At 47.5% G+C, this 17,992-nt stretch overlaps 1 protein-coding gene across 2 annotated transcripts in view; it reads left to right on the top strand.

Annotated features, from left to right (window-relative positions):
• The first annotated feature begins 168 nt into the window (after window positions 1-168).
• Window positions 169-17,992, top strand: part of HADHA (hydroxyacyl-CoA dehydrogenase trifunctional multienzyme complex subunit alpha) — a 38,115-nt gene continuing 20,291 nt past the window's right edge. Inside the window, exons 1-10 of one of the 2 annotated variants that reach the window (XM_077812295.1) lie at window positions 169-326; window positions 2,529-2,614; window positions 6,295-6,336; window positions 6,431-6,501; window positions 7,491-7,624; window positions 10,869-11,007; window positions 12,150-12,269; window positions 12,346-12,448; window positions 16,735-16,857; window positions 17,669-17,787. In XM_077812295.1, coding sequence (XP_077668421.1) covers window positions 169-326; window positions 2,529-2,614; window positions 6,295-6,336; window positions 6,431-6,501; window positions 7,491-7,624; window positions 10,869-11,007; window positions 12,150-12,269; window positions 12,346-12,448; window positions 16,735-16,857; window positions 17,669-17,787 — 1,095 coding nt within the window. The remainder of the gene's footprint in view (window positions 327-2,528; window positions 2,615-6,294; window positions 6,337-6,430; window positions 6,502-7,490; window positions 7,625-10,868; window positions 11,008-12,149; window positions 12,270-12,345; window positions 12,449-16,734; window positions 16,858-17,668; window positions 17,788-17,992) is intronic. The other variant, XM_077812296.1, reaches the window with a different exon arrangement.

The raw sequence follows: 17,992 nt of genomic DNA, 5'->3' as shown, positions 1-17,992 counted from the left end.
TCCTCCCCCCGTCTGTCTGACCCCTTCGCCCCACCCCACCCCTCGCCTCCGATGTAACGGGCAGAGGGAAGGTTTGGGTGCCTAGTGAGAGGGGCGGGCCAGGGTTCGGGCTCGGCTTGGGGGTGAGTGAATCAGGCAACGCCAAGGGCAGCCCCGAAGGACCGGCGTATGAAAAGCCCCCGCTCCACCCCCGGGCGGGTCCTGGCGCCGCTTCTCTCATTCGACCTCCCTGAGCAAGATGGCGGCCGCGGTGCGGGCGATCGGGAGCCTGACGCGCTTCACGGCTGCTGCCAAGTACTGTCCGCCCCGCCGCGCCGGCCTCCCAGGTGAGGGGCCGCCCGGGGGCAGCCGCGTTTCCCAGGGGGGCTAGTCCCGCTCTCGGGGGTGGGGGCTGGGGCTGCACCTCTGCCGGGGAGGGGGCGGCAAGTCCTGCTCTCGGGGGTGGGGGCTGGGGCTGCACCTCTGCCGGGGAGGATAGTCCCGCTCTCGGGGGCGGAGGGGGGGAGCTGGGGCTGCACCTCTGCCGGGGAGGGGGCGGCAAGTCCTGCTCTCGGGGGTGGGGGCTGGGGCTGCACCTCTGCCGGGGAGGGGGCGGCAAGTCCTGCTCTCGGGGGTGGGGGCTGGGGCTGCACCTCTGCCGGGGAGGGGGCGGCAAGTCCCGCTCTCGGGGGCGGAGGGGGGGAGCTGGGGCTGCACCTCTGCCGGGGAGGGGGCGGCAAGTCCCGCTCTCGGGGGCGGAGGGGGGGAGCTGGGGCTGCACCTCTGCCGGGGAGGGGGCGGCAAGTCCCGCTCTCGGGGGCGGGGGGGGGAGCTGGGGCTGCACCTCTGCCGGGGAGGGGGCGGCGGCAAGTCCCGCTCTTGGGGGCGGGGGGGGGAGCTGGGGCTGCACCTCTGCTGGGGGGGAGCTGGGGCTGTGCCTTTGCCGGGGGGGGGGGGTAAGGCTTGGTCTCTGGGGGACAGGGTTGGACCCACACCTCTGTCTGGGTGGGGTTATGGTGGGGCAATGGTGGGGCAAGGCCTGCTCTATGTGGTGGGGGCTCTGCCTCCCCCGGCGCGTCCCCGGCACGTGGTGGGGCCCCCGCTGCCTACCCCCAGGTTCCCTGTGCCCACGGGGAGGCCGCTGGCTGCAGTGTCTGGGCGACGAGTCAGTGCTGCCTTGCGGGAGGGAAGGGCAGGGCTCTGTTTAATGTGGAGTGTGGGGTTGGTCTGCATTGCTTGTTCGAATCCTGCTGCTGTAGGGGCCAGGCAGCATCTGTTGACCCCTGGCACTGACCAGTCCTGCCCAGAAAAGGGGGAGCAGGGGGGTAGGCCTGAGCGTTCCCAACTGACAGGTCTTGGGATCCTCTCCGGCACCTTTCAGCCACTCTAGAAGTGTCGCACTCTTCAATATCTGGACCTTACTGAGTTTTAAATCTGCAGCTTGGGGGACTCTGAAGTTATAATACACCTCCACTGTTCTTTTTCCCAGTGGTCTTCTTCACACTGGGGATTTGGGTGGTGATAGGTTTTAATGAATAGATTAATTTGGTTTAAGATAAATTAAAGTTAATGGGCTCTATTCAGGAGTGTGGCTGTCTCAGGGAACTGGGATTCCAATATAAAACCTGTCCCCTGGATTAAGAGCCCACTGAATTTCGCACAAACAAGCAAACTACAATTGGATCTCAGTTAATTGGGGTGGCTACTGATTTACGCTAGCTTAGTCTCTGATGCATAACTTGCCTAAATCAACAGTCACAGGAACTAATTATTCTGATCATAGTTTGCTGGTTTGTGAAATTCAATGGGTTCTTAATCCAGTGAATCAGTCTTTACATTAGAATCCATCACCCCAGTTGTTATTCGTTTGTTCTCTTCCTGTTACTCTCAGCAGAGGTGCCCAAGACACTGATCTACACCTATTCCTGGAGGGGCTTTCTCCATGTTAGGGTGGAGGGTCATTGGAGGCAGGGTTTCTTCTGTAAATACACAGATAGTCTGAAGGGAGCTGGGTTCCCATATGAGTTTAGGATTGTAACTTTGTCAGAATGATACATGATCATACAAGCCATGGAGGGGGAGAGCTAAAAAAGGACAAGGCACTTTTAATTGCCAGAGGCCTCTCTCTGTCTTTTTAGTTTCTTGTTTTCAGGATTCTCGCTGTGGCTGATAATCTCCTCCCTTAAAAATAGGTGGTGTTTGGACTCCCCTATTCATCATAGTTGAAAGCAATCTGCCTGGAATAGCCTTGTGTTCTTCACATACCCTAAATCGGTGTTCGCCAAACTGCGGCGGGAGGGGGAGGGCAGGACTTCCACTGACAGGGCAAAGACTGAGCACAAGAGCAGCACATGAGGAAAGTTACATGATCTTGGAGCCGCCGCTATTGCAGACAGATTCCCACAGCTGCTAGTAAAACAGGCAGCTCATTGAAAGTCTTCTATCTTGCATCTCGTGTGGCACCTAGTTCAGCTCACAGGTGTAGGGTGGAAATGTGGGCAACAGCCTGCCATCCCAAGCGTCTCTCTTTCTGCTCCCTTGATGCTCAGCCTAGTTCCAGATCACAAGAGGCCTGGCCCTATGGAGCCACCTGTGGACGCTGTTGTCCCCACCTCAAGCAGCATGCAATCTCCTGGTGAGTCGGGGAGTAGGGAGGGGAGTACAGGAAAAGAGATCAAAGTAAATAAAATGGTTGGGAGAAAATGAGGCAGCAAATGGTGTGGGGGGGTATCATCCATATTCCAATTCATCACAAGGGAAAGGGATACTCCACCAAACAGTGGGAGACACTCCCCTAAATAAAAGTTCTGGTGAGCTCAGCACTGTCCTAACACTACTTTGCCCTTATAGTCCTCTCTGTCTAGTGGTTTACAAGGTGGGTAATTTCTCTGCCTCAGTATCCCCATCTATAAAAATCCAGTTATGTTCTGCAAAATAATAGCACTACATAGTTGTGCATCGATCATTTTGCAAGTAAATTGGTGTTTCTTCTGGTATCAAAGAGCCTAAGTCCAGCTGGATATTTTCCTCCTTATTCATTCTCACCAGGAGTGAGTCTTGGTCAAATTCTGCCTTCAGTGACTCGTGTGCATCCCCTTTGTGAAGCTGAAATTCATTAATCTCTGTAAAACTTTTCAGAGTAACAGCCGTGTTAGTCTGTATTCGCAAAAAGAAAAGGAGTACTTGTGGCACCTTAGAGACTAACCAATTTATTTGAGCATGAATAAATAAATAAATAAAGCTCATGCTCAAATAAATTGGTTAGTCTCTAAGGTGCCACAAGTACTCCTTTTCTTTTTGTAAAACTTTTGATATCCTATAATGGAGAGTGCAGAGTTTTACGGAGGTAGAAATCAATTCCCCTCCACAGTTTGTTTTTTGTGGTTTAAAAAAAAAAAGCTATTGCAAAACCAAACAGTGTTGGAAGTTTTTTTTACTAAATTCTTTTTGGCATTGAAGCAGTTCTTAACAAACCTTTCTTTTCCTGCAGTGTTGGAAATCTAGTAAAAGATGGAATTGACTAGAAATGGTCAACAGAAATGAAACTGACTAATCTCTTTTCATTGTCCAAGCAGGGTGAAGAATACAACATCTAGACTTAAGTCTTTCAGTTCCAGTATAATTTTGACAATTATATAAGGAATTTAAAAAAAGCTAGAGGCCTGCTGGTGTTCCTTTAGAAAGTGCAAGAGGATTTTATCTATTCATGCTGCTAGTTGTAAATGATTTGCAGTTTAAAGTAACAATGCTGTTACTGTAAACTGCCTCTAAGCCACATTTTACTGTGGTTGAGTTTTAAGCCTGGTTATCGCTTTCCACGAGCGTTCTGGCCTCTGCAACTTCATAAAGACACATTTTCCAGGATAACAGATATCAAAAGTATTTCACTGCTTTTGCATAGCTATTACTAGGTCACCAAAATTTTTAGCTGTCTTGCGATAATGATAGTGACAAGGTCCCTGCCACAGAGAGCGTGCAGTCTAAATAGACAATGTGGCGGAGGAAGGGGGAGTGGATATAGTAAAGTTTAGCATGTTTTGTTCCAGATTCTTGGTATCTTTTTAGCTTTGTGTACGTTTAGTATGTTTTGCTGAAACTCCTTAAAAATGGTTGTAGAGAGCTTCCCGGAAAGTGTTTAAGGGGAACTTAAGAGAAGAAGCAAAGGCATGTTAGACCATGGAAATGGCAGGGGGCTAATTCAGCCAATCAGTTACTTGCATAACTTCATGAAATAAGAGATTCTCTATCTTTAAAAAGGTAGACCTATTAGGTGAAGTCTAGGACACTGTCAACATATCCAATTGCAAACCCTTACTCTACATATAAAAATACATCTGTTAGTGACCCATGTCACGCTCCCCAGACTTTTTGATCTGCCTATGACTCTAGTGCAGACTCTTGGGGGTGGGGGGAAGGGGTTGGGGAAGCTACCAGTCCTGTTCTTGTAATTTAGTCTCCATTGTTCATCTCATTTCTCCCTCCTGCTGCCCTGGATAGTGTGGAGCAACCCAGGGGCTAAATTGAGCAAGTTCTACAAGGCAGCACACTACTGCCCTTTATCACCGGACTGTGGCCTGCAAAAGCCACACTATGAAATGCTACGTTTTACTCCAAATGACAAGATGGATCATTTTGTGCTGGGGCCTCTAGTCTCAAGTTGCTGCATCCGTTACAAAGATGCGGGCAATGTGAGCGCTACATTTGGCTGGCTGGCCTTTCAATTACCGAAGCCTAGGCACTCCCGAGGCTAGAATCTTAAGGCTATCAAAGATTTCACACAGGGTTTGTAATCTGGGCCTCAGACTTGGTCAAAAATCCTCTTAAAAATAGTCTTGAAATCAAAACCAGGAGACTAATTTCTTGATAAGATGTTGCCGAGAATACATCACTCCCACCATTTCAGAAAGGAATAGAAATGTGATGCACTTTTTCCATTCTCCCACAGCAGTTTACCTTGAGCCTGGGCATGATGAAATTTAGGATAAAGGTCACTCCCTCCCTTCAGAGGAGGAGACCATTTAGAAATGTAGGGGAAAGTGCATGGAGCAGCTCCGAGCCAAGATGACATGGCTGTGGGGGAGGGGATAAGTACTTGTTTGCGAAGCAAAGTGCTGGATGGCTGATTAATCATTGTCTGACCCCACTGGCTGGTTGGAGATTCATCACACCATACTTATTCCCTTTCCTGGATTTCCCAGGTTGTTTTGCCTTTGGGATAGGGATAGTCTGCCTCCTGGGTTGGCACCCTGGAAATAAACCAGTGTGGTATTCTGTAATCTAATGGCCGGTTGCTGCCGACGTACCGGTTTGAAGAGCAGCATTTTTGGTGGTTTGACTCTCAATAGTGGCTCCCACAGACATGGGAAAAGCAGTTGTTCCCTGCCATAGCTAGGGGCAGCCCAGTGTTGCATTGGAAGAAGCTTTTGTCCAAGGTGAAGGTCACTTGAACAGAAGTGCGAGGGATTTTAGAGTAACAATAGGGATAACTGGAGACAAAAATGTAAGATGCTATCTTCAGGGGGCAGGAAAGGGGGTTCTCTTGCTGAGGTTCTGAAGGTCAAAGCTTAAATGTCCCTTTTCACTTATTCTGACTTGTGGGGCCCTCTGACTGCACTCGAAGAGGGCAAGTTTATCTAAAGACTGGCACATGCAATTGTCAGGGGTAGTGACTGAGCTATTTTGTTAGCATTGAGGGCAGGGGGAGAGAAGAAACATGTATTTGTGGGAGCGTCCTATGTAGCTTGTCACGCATTCCTTGTAGATTAGACTAATCCCCCCAGGGAAGTAGGGGAAGCCTTCGTCCATATGATATTTAGGACTGTGCTGGAGAATTCATTCTGCTAGGGCAGGTCTGCCATAGCTGAGGAGAAATTTCTAATGTCTGATTTCTGGGCTTGGAACTCTCCAGAATGCACCATATCCTGGAATCTCTGTAGTCTGAGATGGCTCTTCAGCTTGCTACACATGAACAAACAGGTGTTTGCCTTTGCGGTCAGCATGCATAGTTCAACACTCCGTTCCACTTGCAGCATCCATGGTTAATACCGAGCTCTATAGGCCTCTTGTGTTGGTATTCATGATGCTGGAAAGTCACCAGTACGAGGTCTGTGGCACGAAGGTCACACAAACAGTGGCCTGCATGACTTCTATGCTCTTACTGAAGAATCTTTGTAGAAGCTATTGACTATTTGATATGTGGGTGGGGGAGAAACTAAAAATCTCACTCAGTGGCTGCCTTGAGGACAATATAACTTAAATGTGGCTGCACTAGTTTTTTGGGAAAGCCTGTAACTCCTGTGAACTTCTCTTCCTTAGGTTACGCCTGCCGGAATGTTGCCAGCTCCTCTTCTCTTCAAGGTAAGTGTAAAGAGACTGATTATGGTTTGTGACCTTTTCTGTGAAAATCCAGTAAGAACATAATTCTGAGAGATATTTTGCCTCTTGTTTACAGCTAGAACTCATGTTAACTATGATGTCAAAGGAGATGTTGCAGTTGTACGTTTCAACTCGCCAGATTCAAAGGTATTGCTTTAATCCCCTATGATTACTAGACATTCCTTTTTCAAAAAGGATAAAGTGAGAACAGAAGTAATAGTTCAGAGAAGGCATTGAAAATTATTAGAGGATACATGGTTTAGATTGGAGGGGATACAATCTATAACAAGCTGTAACAAATGAGAAGGTATGTCAGGTGCTCCTTTTACTCTTTTCTACAAGAGTAAGGGGGTATCTGCTGAAATTGAGGGGAAATGCATTTAAAGCTAACCAAGGGAAATTTCTGTACACAGTAAACTAACCAGTGGAATTCATTGCCACAAGATCTCATTGAGTCCAAGAGCTTACTAGGTTTCAAAACAGACGATCCATTTTTATGTATAATGAAGAACATTCATAGCTATAGTATATAGAACTTAACCGTTTAAAGGGGTCATAAATCCTGATGCTCTAGATCACAAACCAATCACTGTCTGACGAGTTTTAGGAGGGAACTTCCCCTATGGGCAGGTTATTTCATAATAGCACGTTGTGAGGTTTCATCTTCGAGGCACCTGGTACTGGCAAGGGTCAAGGACAGGCCCCTGAACTAGATGAATCACTGCAGTCTGCTGTGCAATTCCTGTGTTCCTGTGGCACAGACTCAAGGTATCAGACTTTATAGCAGAACTCTGCCCTGAGTAATTTGGCTGAATACAGCATTATAATTGTACCAGGCGATAGGCTTTCCCTGCTGTCCCGGGAAATTCCCAAGCTATGTATCCTCTGCCCTGCATGAAGCAAGTATACGAAGGTGTCGAACAAGAGGGAGTTACTTGCTCTGGGGAATTTGAAGGAGGGGAAGTGGACTTTTCCATTCCTGCCTGCAACTAAGCTTTGGCTTTTTATAGCGGTTCTTTCTTTTCCCTTGAAGTCTTTTTTTTGAAAGTGGGGAAACAAAGGCATGCGCTCCATGAGGGGCTGAACTCTGCCTCTGTCTTTATTCTTTATTTACAGTGTTCATTTGTTGTCTGCAGGTCAACACTTTGTCCAAACAACTGCAATCAGAGTTCACAGAGGTAATGAACGAAATCTGGGCCAATGAGGCGGTCAAAAGTGCTGTCCTAATCTCTGCAAAGCCAGGCTGCTTCATTGCTGGGGCTGATATCAAGTAAGTATTGGGGAGTAAAAGCCACCTGCTGACTGGTGCTTTGTCCACATTGTCTTTGTTAGCGGACAGGACTATTCTCTTATGATCTGGGATCCTGTGTGACATGAGCTTGCTATCTGTGCTTCCTCAATAGTGAGACAGCAGTCTGATCACCAGATCTATCCCTGTGTATCTTGACAGAGGTTTGCTTAGCAGGACCTGGAGCTGAGATAGCTTGGAATGGTGGATTCCCCATCACTGACAATTTTTTGGATGTCTTTCTAAAAGATCTGTTCTAGGAATTATTTAGGGGAAGTTCTCCGGCCTGTGCTATGCAGGAGGTCAGACTAGGTGATCAAGATGGTCCCTTCTGGCCTTGGAATTTATGGATCATGGCTGGTCAGTGCGGCCCACTAAACTCTAACACATTGCCAGCACTTCCCTGAATGCAGAGGTGTGTTCATGGTGGTAGAAAAACAGTTTCCCAACTGATTACCATGAGCCAAACAGCCTAGCTAGCTTGAGCATTGTATGCTGGGATATGAGCCATGCATCAAAGGAAGGTATGTGCTGTAGGCCTCAGGTTCCTTGCATTGGCAAGCTGCTGCCTTTTGGATATGCAGCGTTTTAGACTTCCCTGCTGTTGGGATGTTTAAACACAAACTGCACACTGTCTTGCTGGTCTGAGGGTTAACAGTGAACTCTGGTTTGCTCTCTGCTAAACTCCGTCTGCTCAGTTGTTAGCACATCTAGACTTCAGAGTGACGTGGGAGACTTCTTTCCATACCCAAGGTTTCATATTGTGGGTTCTCTGGAAATAGCAGTGTAACAATGCTGCCTGTGGTGGGACACTTCTCAGAGTATCAATTCAGGACAAATTACTTAGAGCAGGGCAGTTACAGCTGGGGTTTTTTTGTTTTTTTTTCTATTAAGGCAAACGGAACCAGCCAGACAGAGAGGACTTATGGTTAGCCAGTGGGGTGAGACCAAAGTCACACAAGCAATTCCCTCAGACACTCCAGTTTCCCAGTATCCCCACCAGCGCCACTCATTATGGGGACGAATGGTTATGAAAACCAATACCCCAGTAAAAGAGAAAAGGTTCTCTCAATCCCAAAGGACCAAGCCCCAGACCCAGGTCAATATACAAGTCAGATCTTACCCACAAATCACGCTGTTGCCAATCCTTTAGAATCTAAAAGTTTATTCATAAAAGGAAAAGATGAGAGCTAGAATTGGTTAAATGGAATCAATTACATACAGTAATGGCAAAGTTCTTGGTTCAGGCTTGCAGCAGTGATGGAATAAACTGCAGGTTCAGATCAAGTCTCTGGAGTACATCCACAGCTGGGATGGGTCATTCAGTCTTTTGTTCAGAGCTTCAGTTTGTAGCAAAGTCCCTCCAGAGGTAAGAAGCAGGATTGAAGGCAAGGTGAAGGTGCTGCAGCAACCTTTTATAGTCTCTTGCTATGTGGCCTCTCTTTCTTTGTTCCAAAGACAAGTTATCCAGCACATGGCATGAAAAAAACCTTAGGGCTTGGCTACACTTGCGAGTTAGAGCGCATTAAAGCAGCCCCGGGCACCCTAGCTCACTCCCCGTCCACACTGGCAAGGCACGTAGCACACTCTGACTCCATGGCTAGAGGACTCCTGGTACTCCACCTCGGTGAGAAGGTTTTTTTCATGCCATGTGCTGGATAACTTAATGCATGTTGCACCTTGACTGAAATGCCCGGGCATCACTGTGAATGAGGTGTTGCATTACTGCGCTCTGATCAGCCTCCGGAAACATCCCATAATCCCCTTAAGTCAAGTAGCCACTCTTCTCTTTGTTTTGAGCTCGCTGTAGGAATGCGGATATGCCTTTTGAAAGCTCCAGTTCTGACAGCGGGCTGCTTATCTGCTCCGAGACAAAGGAACCATTACTGTGGAATGCCCTTGAGGGAGGGGGGGACTGTCTGAACTTACAAGACAGTATGCTGACATGCTCTCAGGCCCCCCAAAAAGCTACTCTCTCTCCCTACACATACACACAACACACTCCCTGTCACACTCCACTCCACCACACCCCCCATTTGAAAAGCACGTTGTAGCCACTTGCATGCTGGGATAGCGATCACAATGCACTGCTCTCCGTGGCTGTTGCAAGAGCTGCTAATGTGGCCACACCCGTGCGCTTGTAGCTGTCAGTGTGGACAGGCTGCAACGCTTTCCCTACTGTGCTCTATGAAGGCTGGTTTAACTCAATGCGCTCTACATCTGCAAGTGTAGCCATGCCCTCAGAGTTCTGTCCCTAGGCAGGTCCCTGCAGACCTTGCTGAGTCACAAGGCGTATCTGCCTTTTCTCAGTGGCTCAGCTGTACAGCTGATGGTCCTTAATGGGCCATCAAGCAGGCTAGGCAGAGCTGACACCAACTTGTCTGGGGTGTCACCCAGAAGCAGAGCACAAGTTTGAAATACAGACAGTCTAGAGCCAATACTTATAACTTTAAATACAAAAATGGTACATGCCCAGAGACAGCATAATCCTAACCAGCCAACCATCACCTTGTCTGAGACACCTTATTTGACCCCCTTTGTACAAGATTTGGTGCCACTACAGGACCTTGGTTGCAACAATGATCTGTACAGTCCCAGTTCATGTCAATAACGTCACAAGCAGCTACTTGGCCAGGGGGCAGCTGTAATCTCTGTGCCCTTCAACAGCTCATTGATTTCCTTGCCCACCCCGGGAAGGGAAGAGATTCTCTATAAAATGTGCCTTGGAGGAGGAGGAGACCAGCCAGAGCGAGTATTTTATTTTTATTTTTTGAAAAAAGACAGGTTGAATTCAAAGGCTTCCTTTAGCCTCAGCATGAAGATCCTGCTCTCCTGGCCCTTGCTGGCTGCAATGCCTGTTCCAAAGGACACTAACTGGCTAGCCGTTTCAAATTGGCTGAGTGTGTGAGATCAGAGTGCTGCTTTACAAATTATCCTACTCTCCTCCACCCTCCCGAAGAGGCAAGTGTTTGCAAAGCCTTTTGTGTGAGCTCTTTCCCCCCTGCATTTGATCTGTAGACACTCTCTAATGCAGTGATTCAGCCCACCAGTCTTAGCAGACTTCCTGAATTGCTTGGCACCCTAAGGCTAGGGGGTTATACTGATCCTGCATCTCTCTTAATAAAGCTGTGGGGGGTAGGAAGCCGTGCCTGAAGCACTCCCCACTTCACTGATGCTGTCTCTGCACTGCTATGCACATCTGATCCGTCTTTCTACCCTGCTGCAGTATGATCGAATCCTGCAAGACCATTCAGGAAGTGACGCAGCTTTCTCAGGAAGGACAGAAGATGTTTGAGAAACTTGAAAAATCTCCAAAGCCCATAGTTGCTGCCATCAGCGGCTCCTGCCTGGGAGGAGGACTAGAGGTACTGTAGGGAGTTTCAGGGCTGCAGGGCAGATGCTGCAGAGGTCTCTGGGCTACTTGGGAGAATTCAGCTCCATTCCTAAGAGTACAGAAATGGGATTTCAGGCCTCATGGCAGCCGGCAAACCTGCTGAATTCTGTTTATGGTAAATGACCTATTTTGTTGCATTTGAGGTCTCTGGCATAGTCATCCTTCTGCTTAGCTTGTGAGACATTCTGATCTAAGTGCAGGGATGGACCAGGCCAGTATTTGGATGGGAGGCCTGCAGGGAGAATACCAGAGCTGCCGCAAGAGACATTGGTGTCTTGACAGATGTCCCTCTGTCCCCGTGTTGATCCGCTACCTTAGCGCTGTGCTAGGGGGCGTGTTACTGCAGTTGAGAGACACAGTTCAGGTCCTGACCACTTGTGTTCCTTTATAGGCCCTTGTTAGAGTGGGGGTGTAAAATGGGTGTCTTGGCCAGATCCCACCTTGAGTAATTGTACCCATCCTATCTACAGTTCCCTTGTAATTTCAGATGGGTACAGTGTTACTTCCTAGTCTGAACTGTTTAGTGTTATGCGCTATCAAATAGCTACTGCATGCCCCTAGTGAGGATAGGAAGGTGAGAGGATCTTGTCTCAGAGCGTGGTAGGCAATAAGTGGTTAGCCTGAAAGTTGTAAACTGCAAGGCTCTTCTGGAGTCTCTGGATGAAAGGCATTGTTCAAATGCAAGATTGTTATTGCTAGGAATGAAATCTCAAGGCTCGTGTGTTGCGTCCCTCGGCCTGTCTCTGTGCTATCTAGACCTCACCGATCTCGTGAAGAGTCTGGGCTTGGTGTCAGCATGGGGGTAAATGCCATCTTTAGAGCCACGGGGTTAATCTGTAAATAAGATTATGCTCTGATTGCGCTTAATGAGATTAGCCAGTTAGAACCAGATGCTTTTTAAAGGACCCTGATTGGGGTGCAGCAGGGATCTGTGACCACATAGGACCCAATGTCCATCTCCAGAGCTGGCGGAGACAAAGAGGGAGTCCCAGGCAGTTCTGCTCACGTAGAGGGTGGCCATGGGGTGTATTGATGGGCCCTGACATTTTCCGCAGTGAGATGTTCTGGAAGTGCAAGCTATTCTATTGGATATATTTTTGTCTCCTGTCCAAGGTTGCTGTCTCCTGCCAATACAGAATAGCTACCAAGGACAAGAAGACAGTATTGGGCACACCCGAGGTGTTACTGGGTCTACTGCCAGGTGCAGGGGGTACTCAGAGGCTGCCAAAGATGGTAAGTTAAGAGGATGCGCAGTTCCTTTCCTTCACATCGCTATCTCCAGGTCTGACGCCCTCTGTTTGTCTTCCAGGTGGGACTTCCTGCTGCCTTTGACATGATGCTGACTGGGAAGAACATCCGTGCTGACAGAGCAAAGAGGATGGGGCTGGTTGACCAATTGGTTGATCCACTAGGTCAGTGGCTAAGACTCAAGAATTGTCTTAAAACTACTTAAGGGACTAATCTGTTGCCCTTTGGATTAATTCCTCCAATTTGATTAAATGGGTAGAGAAGTCTTTGATGCTGTCATTCATCTAATGGGATATAGAATTTATCATCTGGGCTGGGTGCTCGTTTCCAGAATCTCAGCTTTTGGGGAGGGAACAGGAATCACAGTGCAGTGTATTCAGGGTGCAGAGCATATGTTTTACATAAGCTAAACGAATTTGTCAAGGTTAGAATTCAGAGTGGATCTGTTGCCCTTTTTGTGAGCAGATAAATTTGGATAGGACCTGCATTCTTCATTGATCATGTCTTACTAATTGAGCACATCAAGTGATAAATCCATGGTACACCCACATCTTGAATATTACATGCAGATGTGGTCACCCGATCTCAAAAAAGATATATTGGAAATGTTCAGAAAAGGGCAACAAAAATGATTAAGGGTATGGAACAGCTTCTGTATGAGGAGATATTAATAAAATTGGGACTTTGCAGCTTGAAAAAGAGACTACTAAGGGGCGGGGATATGGTAGAAGTCTATAAAATCATGACTAGTGTGGAGAAAGTAACTAAGAACGTGGTGTTTACTCCTTCTCATAACACAAGAACCTAGGGGTCACCAAATGAAATTAATAGGCAGCAGATTTAAAACAAACATAAGGCTGTATTTCTTCACACAATGCAGTGTCAACCTGTGGAACACTCTGCCAGAGGATGTTGTGAAGGCCCCAACTATAACAGGGTTCAAAAAAGCACTAGATAAGTTCATGGAGGACCAGTCCATCAATGGCTATTAGCCAGGATGGGCAGGGATGATGTTCTGAGCCTCTGTTTGCCAGAAGCTGGGAATGGGCGATAGGGGATGGATCACTTGATGATTCCCTGTTCTGTTCATTCCCTCTGGGGCACCTGGCACTGGCCACTGTCAGAAGACAGGACACTGGGCTAGATGGACCTTTGGTTTGACCCAGTATGGCTGTTCTTATTAAAGATAATGGATATCCCAAGGCCTGGATTTCAGGGCAGTATCTGTGCTCTGCATAATGATAGGTGATCTGCTGTTTCTCCAGTGATGGGAGAACCCCAGAGCTTTGGGCACTCAAAATTGCTAATTCACTTTCAGTTAGAAGGGGAAAATGCCTTGCAAATTGCAGTCATGATCTGAAGTGCTAAATCTGTTGATCCCTGCTATTCCTGCACTGAGGGACCTTTATTGGCCGGTGGCTTATTGGAGTGGGGAAGCTTTAGCCCAAAAAGTGAAAACTCAAGAAAACTTTAAGCATCTTAAAATGGGGCTTAGAATGGAAATTATTGTGCACTATTAAATTCTGGCAGCTGATCCTGCCATAATAGTCAATTATTGTGCTTGTTTCCTTGGGCCAACACCTGGTGAAGGAAGTGTGTAGGCCTTTTAAACTCTCAACTGAAAATGCTGTCTTCCTGTCCTCCACAAGTGCAATGGATAAGGTCCCTTGCTTCTGTATCTTGCATCTCTCCATCTTGTCTGGATTAACACGGTCAGCTTTCTTCTAATTCGGTAAATTGACATTTAGAAGTGCCCCAGCATGTCGGTGAGTTTGATGTAAACCCTTTATGGTCACTTACCCAGCATAGCGCTGCACTTCAAAAAGGGGCAAATATTCCTTGCTGTACCTTCAAATCATCTTGGTTTATTATGAAGGTGCCATGAATTTTGAGCAACATAGTTAAGCCAACCTGATCCCCAGTGTTGACAGCACGAGAGCAGCGGAAGAATTCTTCCATCGACCTAGCTGCTGCCTCTGGGGGAGGTGGATTACCTACGCCAACAGGAGACTCTCTCCCCTTGGTGTCAGTAGTGTCTATGCGGAAGCACGACCGTGGTGCCATTGTAGCATTTCAAGTGTGGACAAGCCCTCCGAATGTCCCCGCTAAATGCAAGGTAGGAGAGGATGGGATGGATTGTTTAGCATAAGTAGTTAACCCCCATTGAAAGGGACTATTCGGGGTGAAGTGGGCAATTAATGCCTCTGCAGTCGTCGGGTAAATAGTGGGTTACAGATGGATGTAATAAGCCATCAATCCAGTGCCTTTTAGGGCAAGTCTACACTGAACGTGCTGCATTGGCATAGCTGCGCCACTGTAGTGCTTGAGTGAAGATGCTCCGACGCTAACGGGCGAGAGCTTCTCCTGCCAGCGTAGTCGCTCCACCTCCACGAGAGATGATCGCTAGGTCAACGAGAGAAGCTGTCGCGTTGACATAGTGCTGTCGACATGGGAGGTTAACGTCGACATGGCTGTCGCTCAGGCGTGTGGATTTTTCGCACCTCAAGCGACGTGGTTATACCGACATAGGCCAGGTCTACACGACAGACCTAAATCCACGATTTTCAGTGTCTCGCAAAGTTTTGAATGTAAACTTCCAGGCTCATCTTTTGAAGGTGTTGTGCAGGTTTCCTTTGAGGATGAAGACGGAGAGGTCATTTATGGAGTGATCACTTTGTAAAAAGTGTTCACCCTTGGGTGATGAGGAGTGCTTGTCCTTGTGTTTTGTGTGAGTTCGTTCAGGAGCATAGTGATTGTCTGGTTTCACCCACGTAGCTGCTGTTGGGCATCTAGTGCACTGGATGAGGTACATCGCATGTTGTGATAGGCCTGTGTAAGTAAGACCCATGGATCCTGAAAGTTGTTGAGCTTGAGTATTGATCATTATAATGCCTACAGGTTTGGCAATTCTTATGGTAGGGTTTTGTGCTGCTTTGAGCTGGGGTGCCCTGGTCTGTGGAGAGTTTGCTTCTGATGGTGAGGTTAGGGGTTTTTTTAAGAGAGGGTTTGGGATAGATTTCTTTCAGGATGTGGTCCCCATAGAGTCTGGTTTGTAATAACTTAATGATACCTCGTATGGGTTCCAGAGTTGGAGGGGGAGAGGTGGTCAGAAGGGTTCCCCCCCTCCCCCCCACATATTGAAGCAGGTTCTCTTGGGGTATCTGGGTGGCCTGTTCCATGGTGTAGTCTACTTCTCAGGTGGAGTGTCCTTGTTTGAAGGTGGTTTTGAGTTTAAGGTGCATATTCCAGACTTTCTCCTTGGAGCTTATTCTGTGGTATCTCAGTGCCCGGCTGTAAATAACCGATTTCTTGGGGTGTCTGGGGTGCTACTGGATCAGTGAAGGTAAGTCTGGTAATCACTGGATTTCTTGAATGTAGTTGTCTGTAGGGTTCCATTGCTGAAGCTGATCATGGTGTCTAGGAAGTTGATGCTGGTTTGGGAGTGTTCCAGAGAATTTGATGGATGGATGGGTGGTGGTTGTTGAAGTTGTGATAGAAATCTACGAGGGAGGTTAGGTAATCTGTCCAGAGGATGAAAATATCATCAATGTATCTCAAGTACATCATTGGTTTTGTAATGTATTTTTTTTCCAGAAATTCTTCCTCAAGGTGACCCATGCACCCCCATGCTGGGGGTTGGACTAGATGACCTCCTGAGGTCCCTTCAAACCCTGATATTCTATTATTCTATTCTATTCTATTCTATTCTATGCAGAGGTGTACATATTGGGAAGCCATCCTGGTACTCAAGGTTGTTCAAAGGGTTTGGACAAAGTGTTTCGTTGTTGAATGTAAAATTATGATAGGTGAGGCTGACATGTATTAGTTGAAAAGGTTTGGGGTGGAGATCTGAGTGTTGCCCATTGTCTTGTAGCTATTCGAGGCAGACGACGATGCTGTCACTGTGAGGGATGTTGGTGTCTAGGGAGATGACCTCCATGGTACAATGTGTTAACTACTTATGCTGAACAGTTTGTTCCATCTCGTATTTAGCTGTGACACTCTGGTTACCTTTCCCAGACCTGAAGAAGAGCTCTGTGGAGCTTGAAGATCCAACAAAATATATTACCTCACCCACCTTGGGTCTCCAATATCCTGGGACCAGTCCGGCTACAAAGCTGCATCCAGCAATGGCTAATATACTCACTGCCTAGTCCTGTGAGGTTGTTAGCCCACCCGCACAGGCATTACTCAGAAAATGCCATAATGTTGAAGCTAAATTACAGCTTTGTGCCTTCCTTAAAAGCTGTTTGCTTAACTCTTTGGTACTTGATTTCTCTATCAGATAAAACAGTTCTGTGGTCTGGGGTGGAGCTATAGAGATCAGCAGAGGTGCGTCCACTTTGGCCTGATCTTTACAGGGAGAGCTGTTTCTAACAAAATACCTCCCCATCATGTAATCCTGCAGGCTGCATTCCCCCTCTCTGACCCATCCTTTCTGTGTTCCTAGGACCAGGCACCAAAAGTCCAGAAGAACGAACAATTGAGTACCTGGAGGAGGTAGCGATTGGCTTTGCCAGAGGACTAGCCGATAAGACAGTGTCCCCCAAAAGGGAAAAAGGACTGGTCCAGAGTAAGTGCATGCGATACAGGCAACAAAGCTTAACTTAAAGGCTTCTTAGTGGGTTAATTCAATTCTGCCTCTAGAGGCATGATTTTGAAATCCTCAAGAAATCCCTCATGAATTAAATTGGCCTAGTTTTAGACAGCAGTAGCCATACTGTGGCAACCCCATGAACTGGCAGGATTGCTGGTCTCCGATTAGGAGCAAAGCGGGCTGCACATCAGAACGAAGGTGCATTGGCAGAGCTGTGTGGAAGGGCCCCTGACAGGAGTAGTAGGAAGTGGGGAGTTGGGACCAAGGTACATTGATGGAACTTCTGCCGTAGTTGCCCACAGTGTCCACTGGCTAGACTGGGGTAAGTGCCACGTTTTGCATCCCAACTTGTGCACTGAATGCGGCTTTGATCCCCTTTAGAAAAGCACTTTCACAAGTGGGTAATGGTTATAATCCTTATTTAATGGAGTTTGAGGAAGCCACTACATCTCGCTATAAAGTCCTGCTCCACTGAAGTCAATTGGAGTTCTTGCCTTTGATTTCCATAGGAGCAGCCTTTGGCTCTCCTTGGAATTTATCACCTTGGAATGGATGGTAAGAAAGTTCCACTGTCTAAATGGTCTGCCCTCTAATCAGATCTGTGCTAGCCATATTTAGTAACAAGACTTAAGGTGAGCACCTCTCTTCTCCTCCTTCCATAGAAAGTTAGCGAGTCAGAGCTGCAGCATCCACACTGGTCACTGTAGCTGACTAGCTAGTGTCCATGTAAGGGCTGGACTTGGGCATATGCCAGATCACTAAAGTGTTGCCTTGTGTCCTCTTGCAGAACTGACAGACTATGCCCTGTCTGTTCCCTTTGTGAGGCAGCAGATCTACAAAACAGTGGAGAAAAGGGTGCAGCAGCAGACAAAAGGACTCTACCCTTCTCCCCTGAAAATCATTGAGGTAACCCCCACCCTGAGTCACATGACATGAATGTTGCATCTTGGTGAGATCAGTGAGCTCACTGGGGCAAGGATTGTTTGTACAGCACCTTGCACAACAGGGTCCTGGTTCACGACTGGTGCTCCTGGGGGCTAGAATAATACAAATGCCCTACGCAGAGAGAGATTTTTCTTCCCCTTGCTCTTAATCAAGCCATAAATCGCTG

Source organism: Eretmochelys imbricata, chromosome 3 (genome assembly GCF_965152235.1).
Source record: "Eretmochelys imbricata isolate rEreImb1 chromosome 3, rEreImb1.hap1, whole genome shotgun sequence".
Classification (NCBI taxonomy): domain Eukaryota; kingdom Metazoa; phylum Chordata; order Testudines; family Cheloniidae; genus Eretmochelys; species Eretmochelys imbricata.
This window is presented reverse-complemented; position numbering and strand designations above follow the sequence as displayed.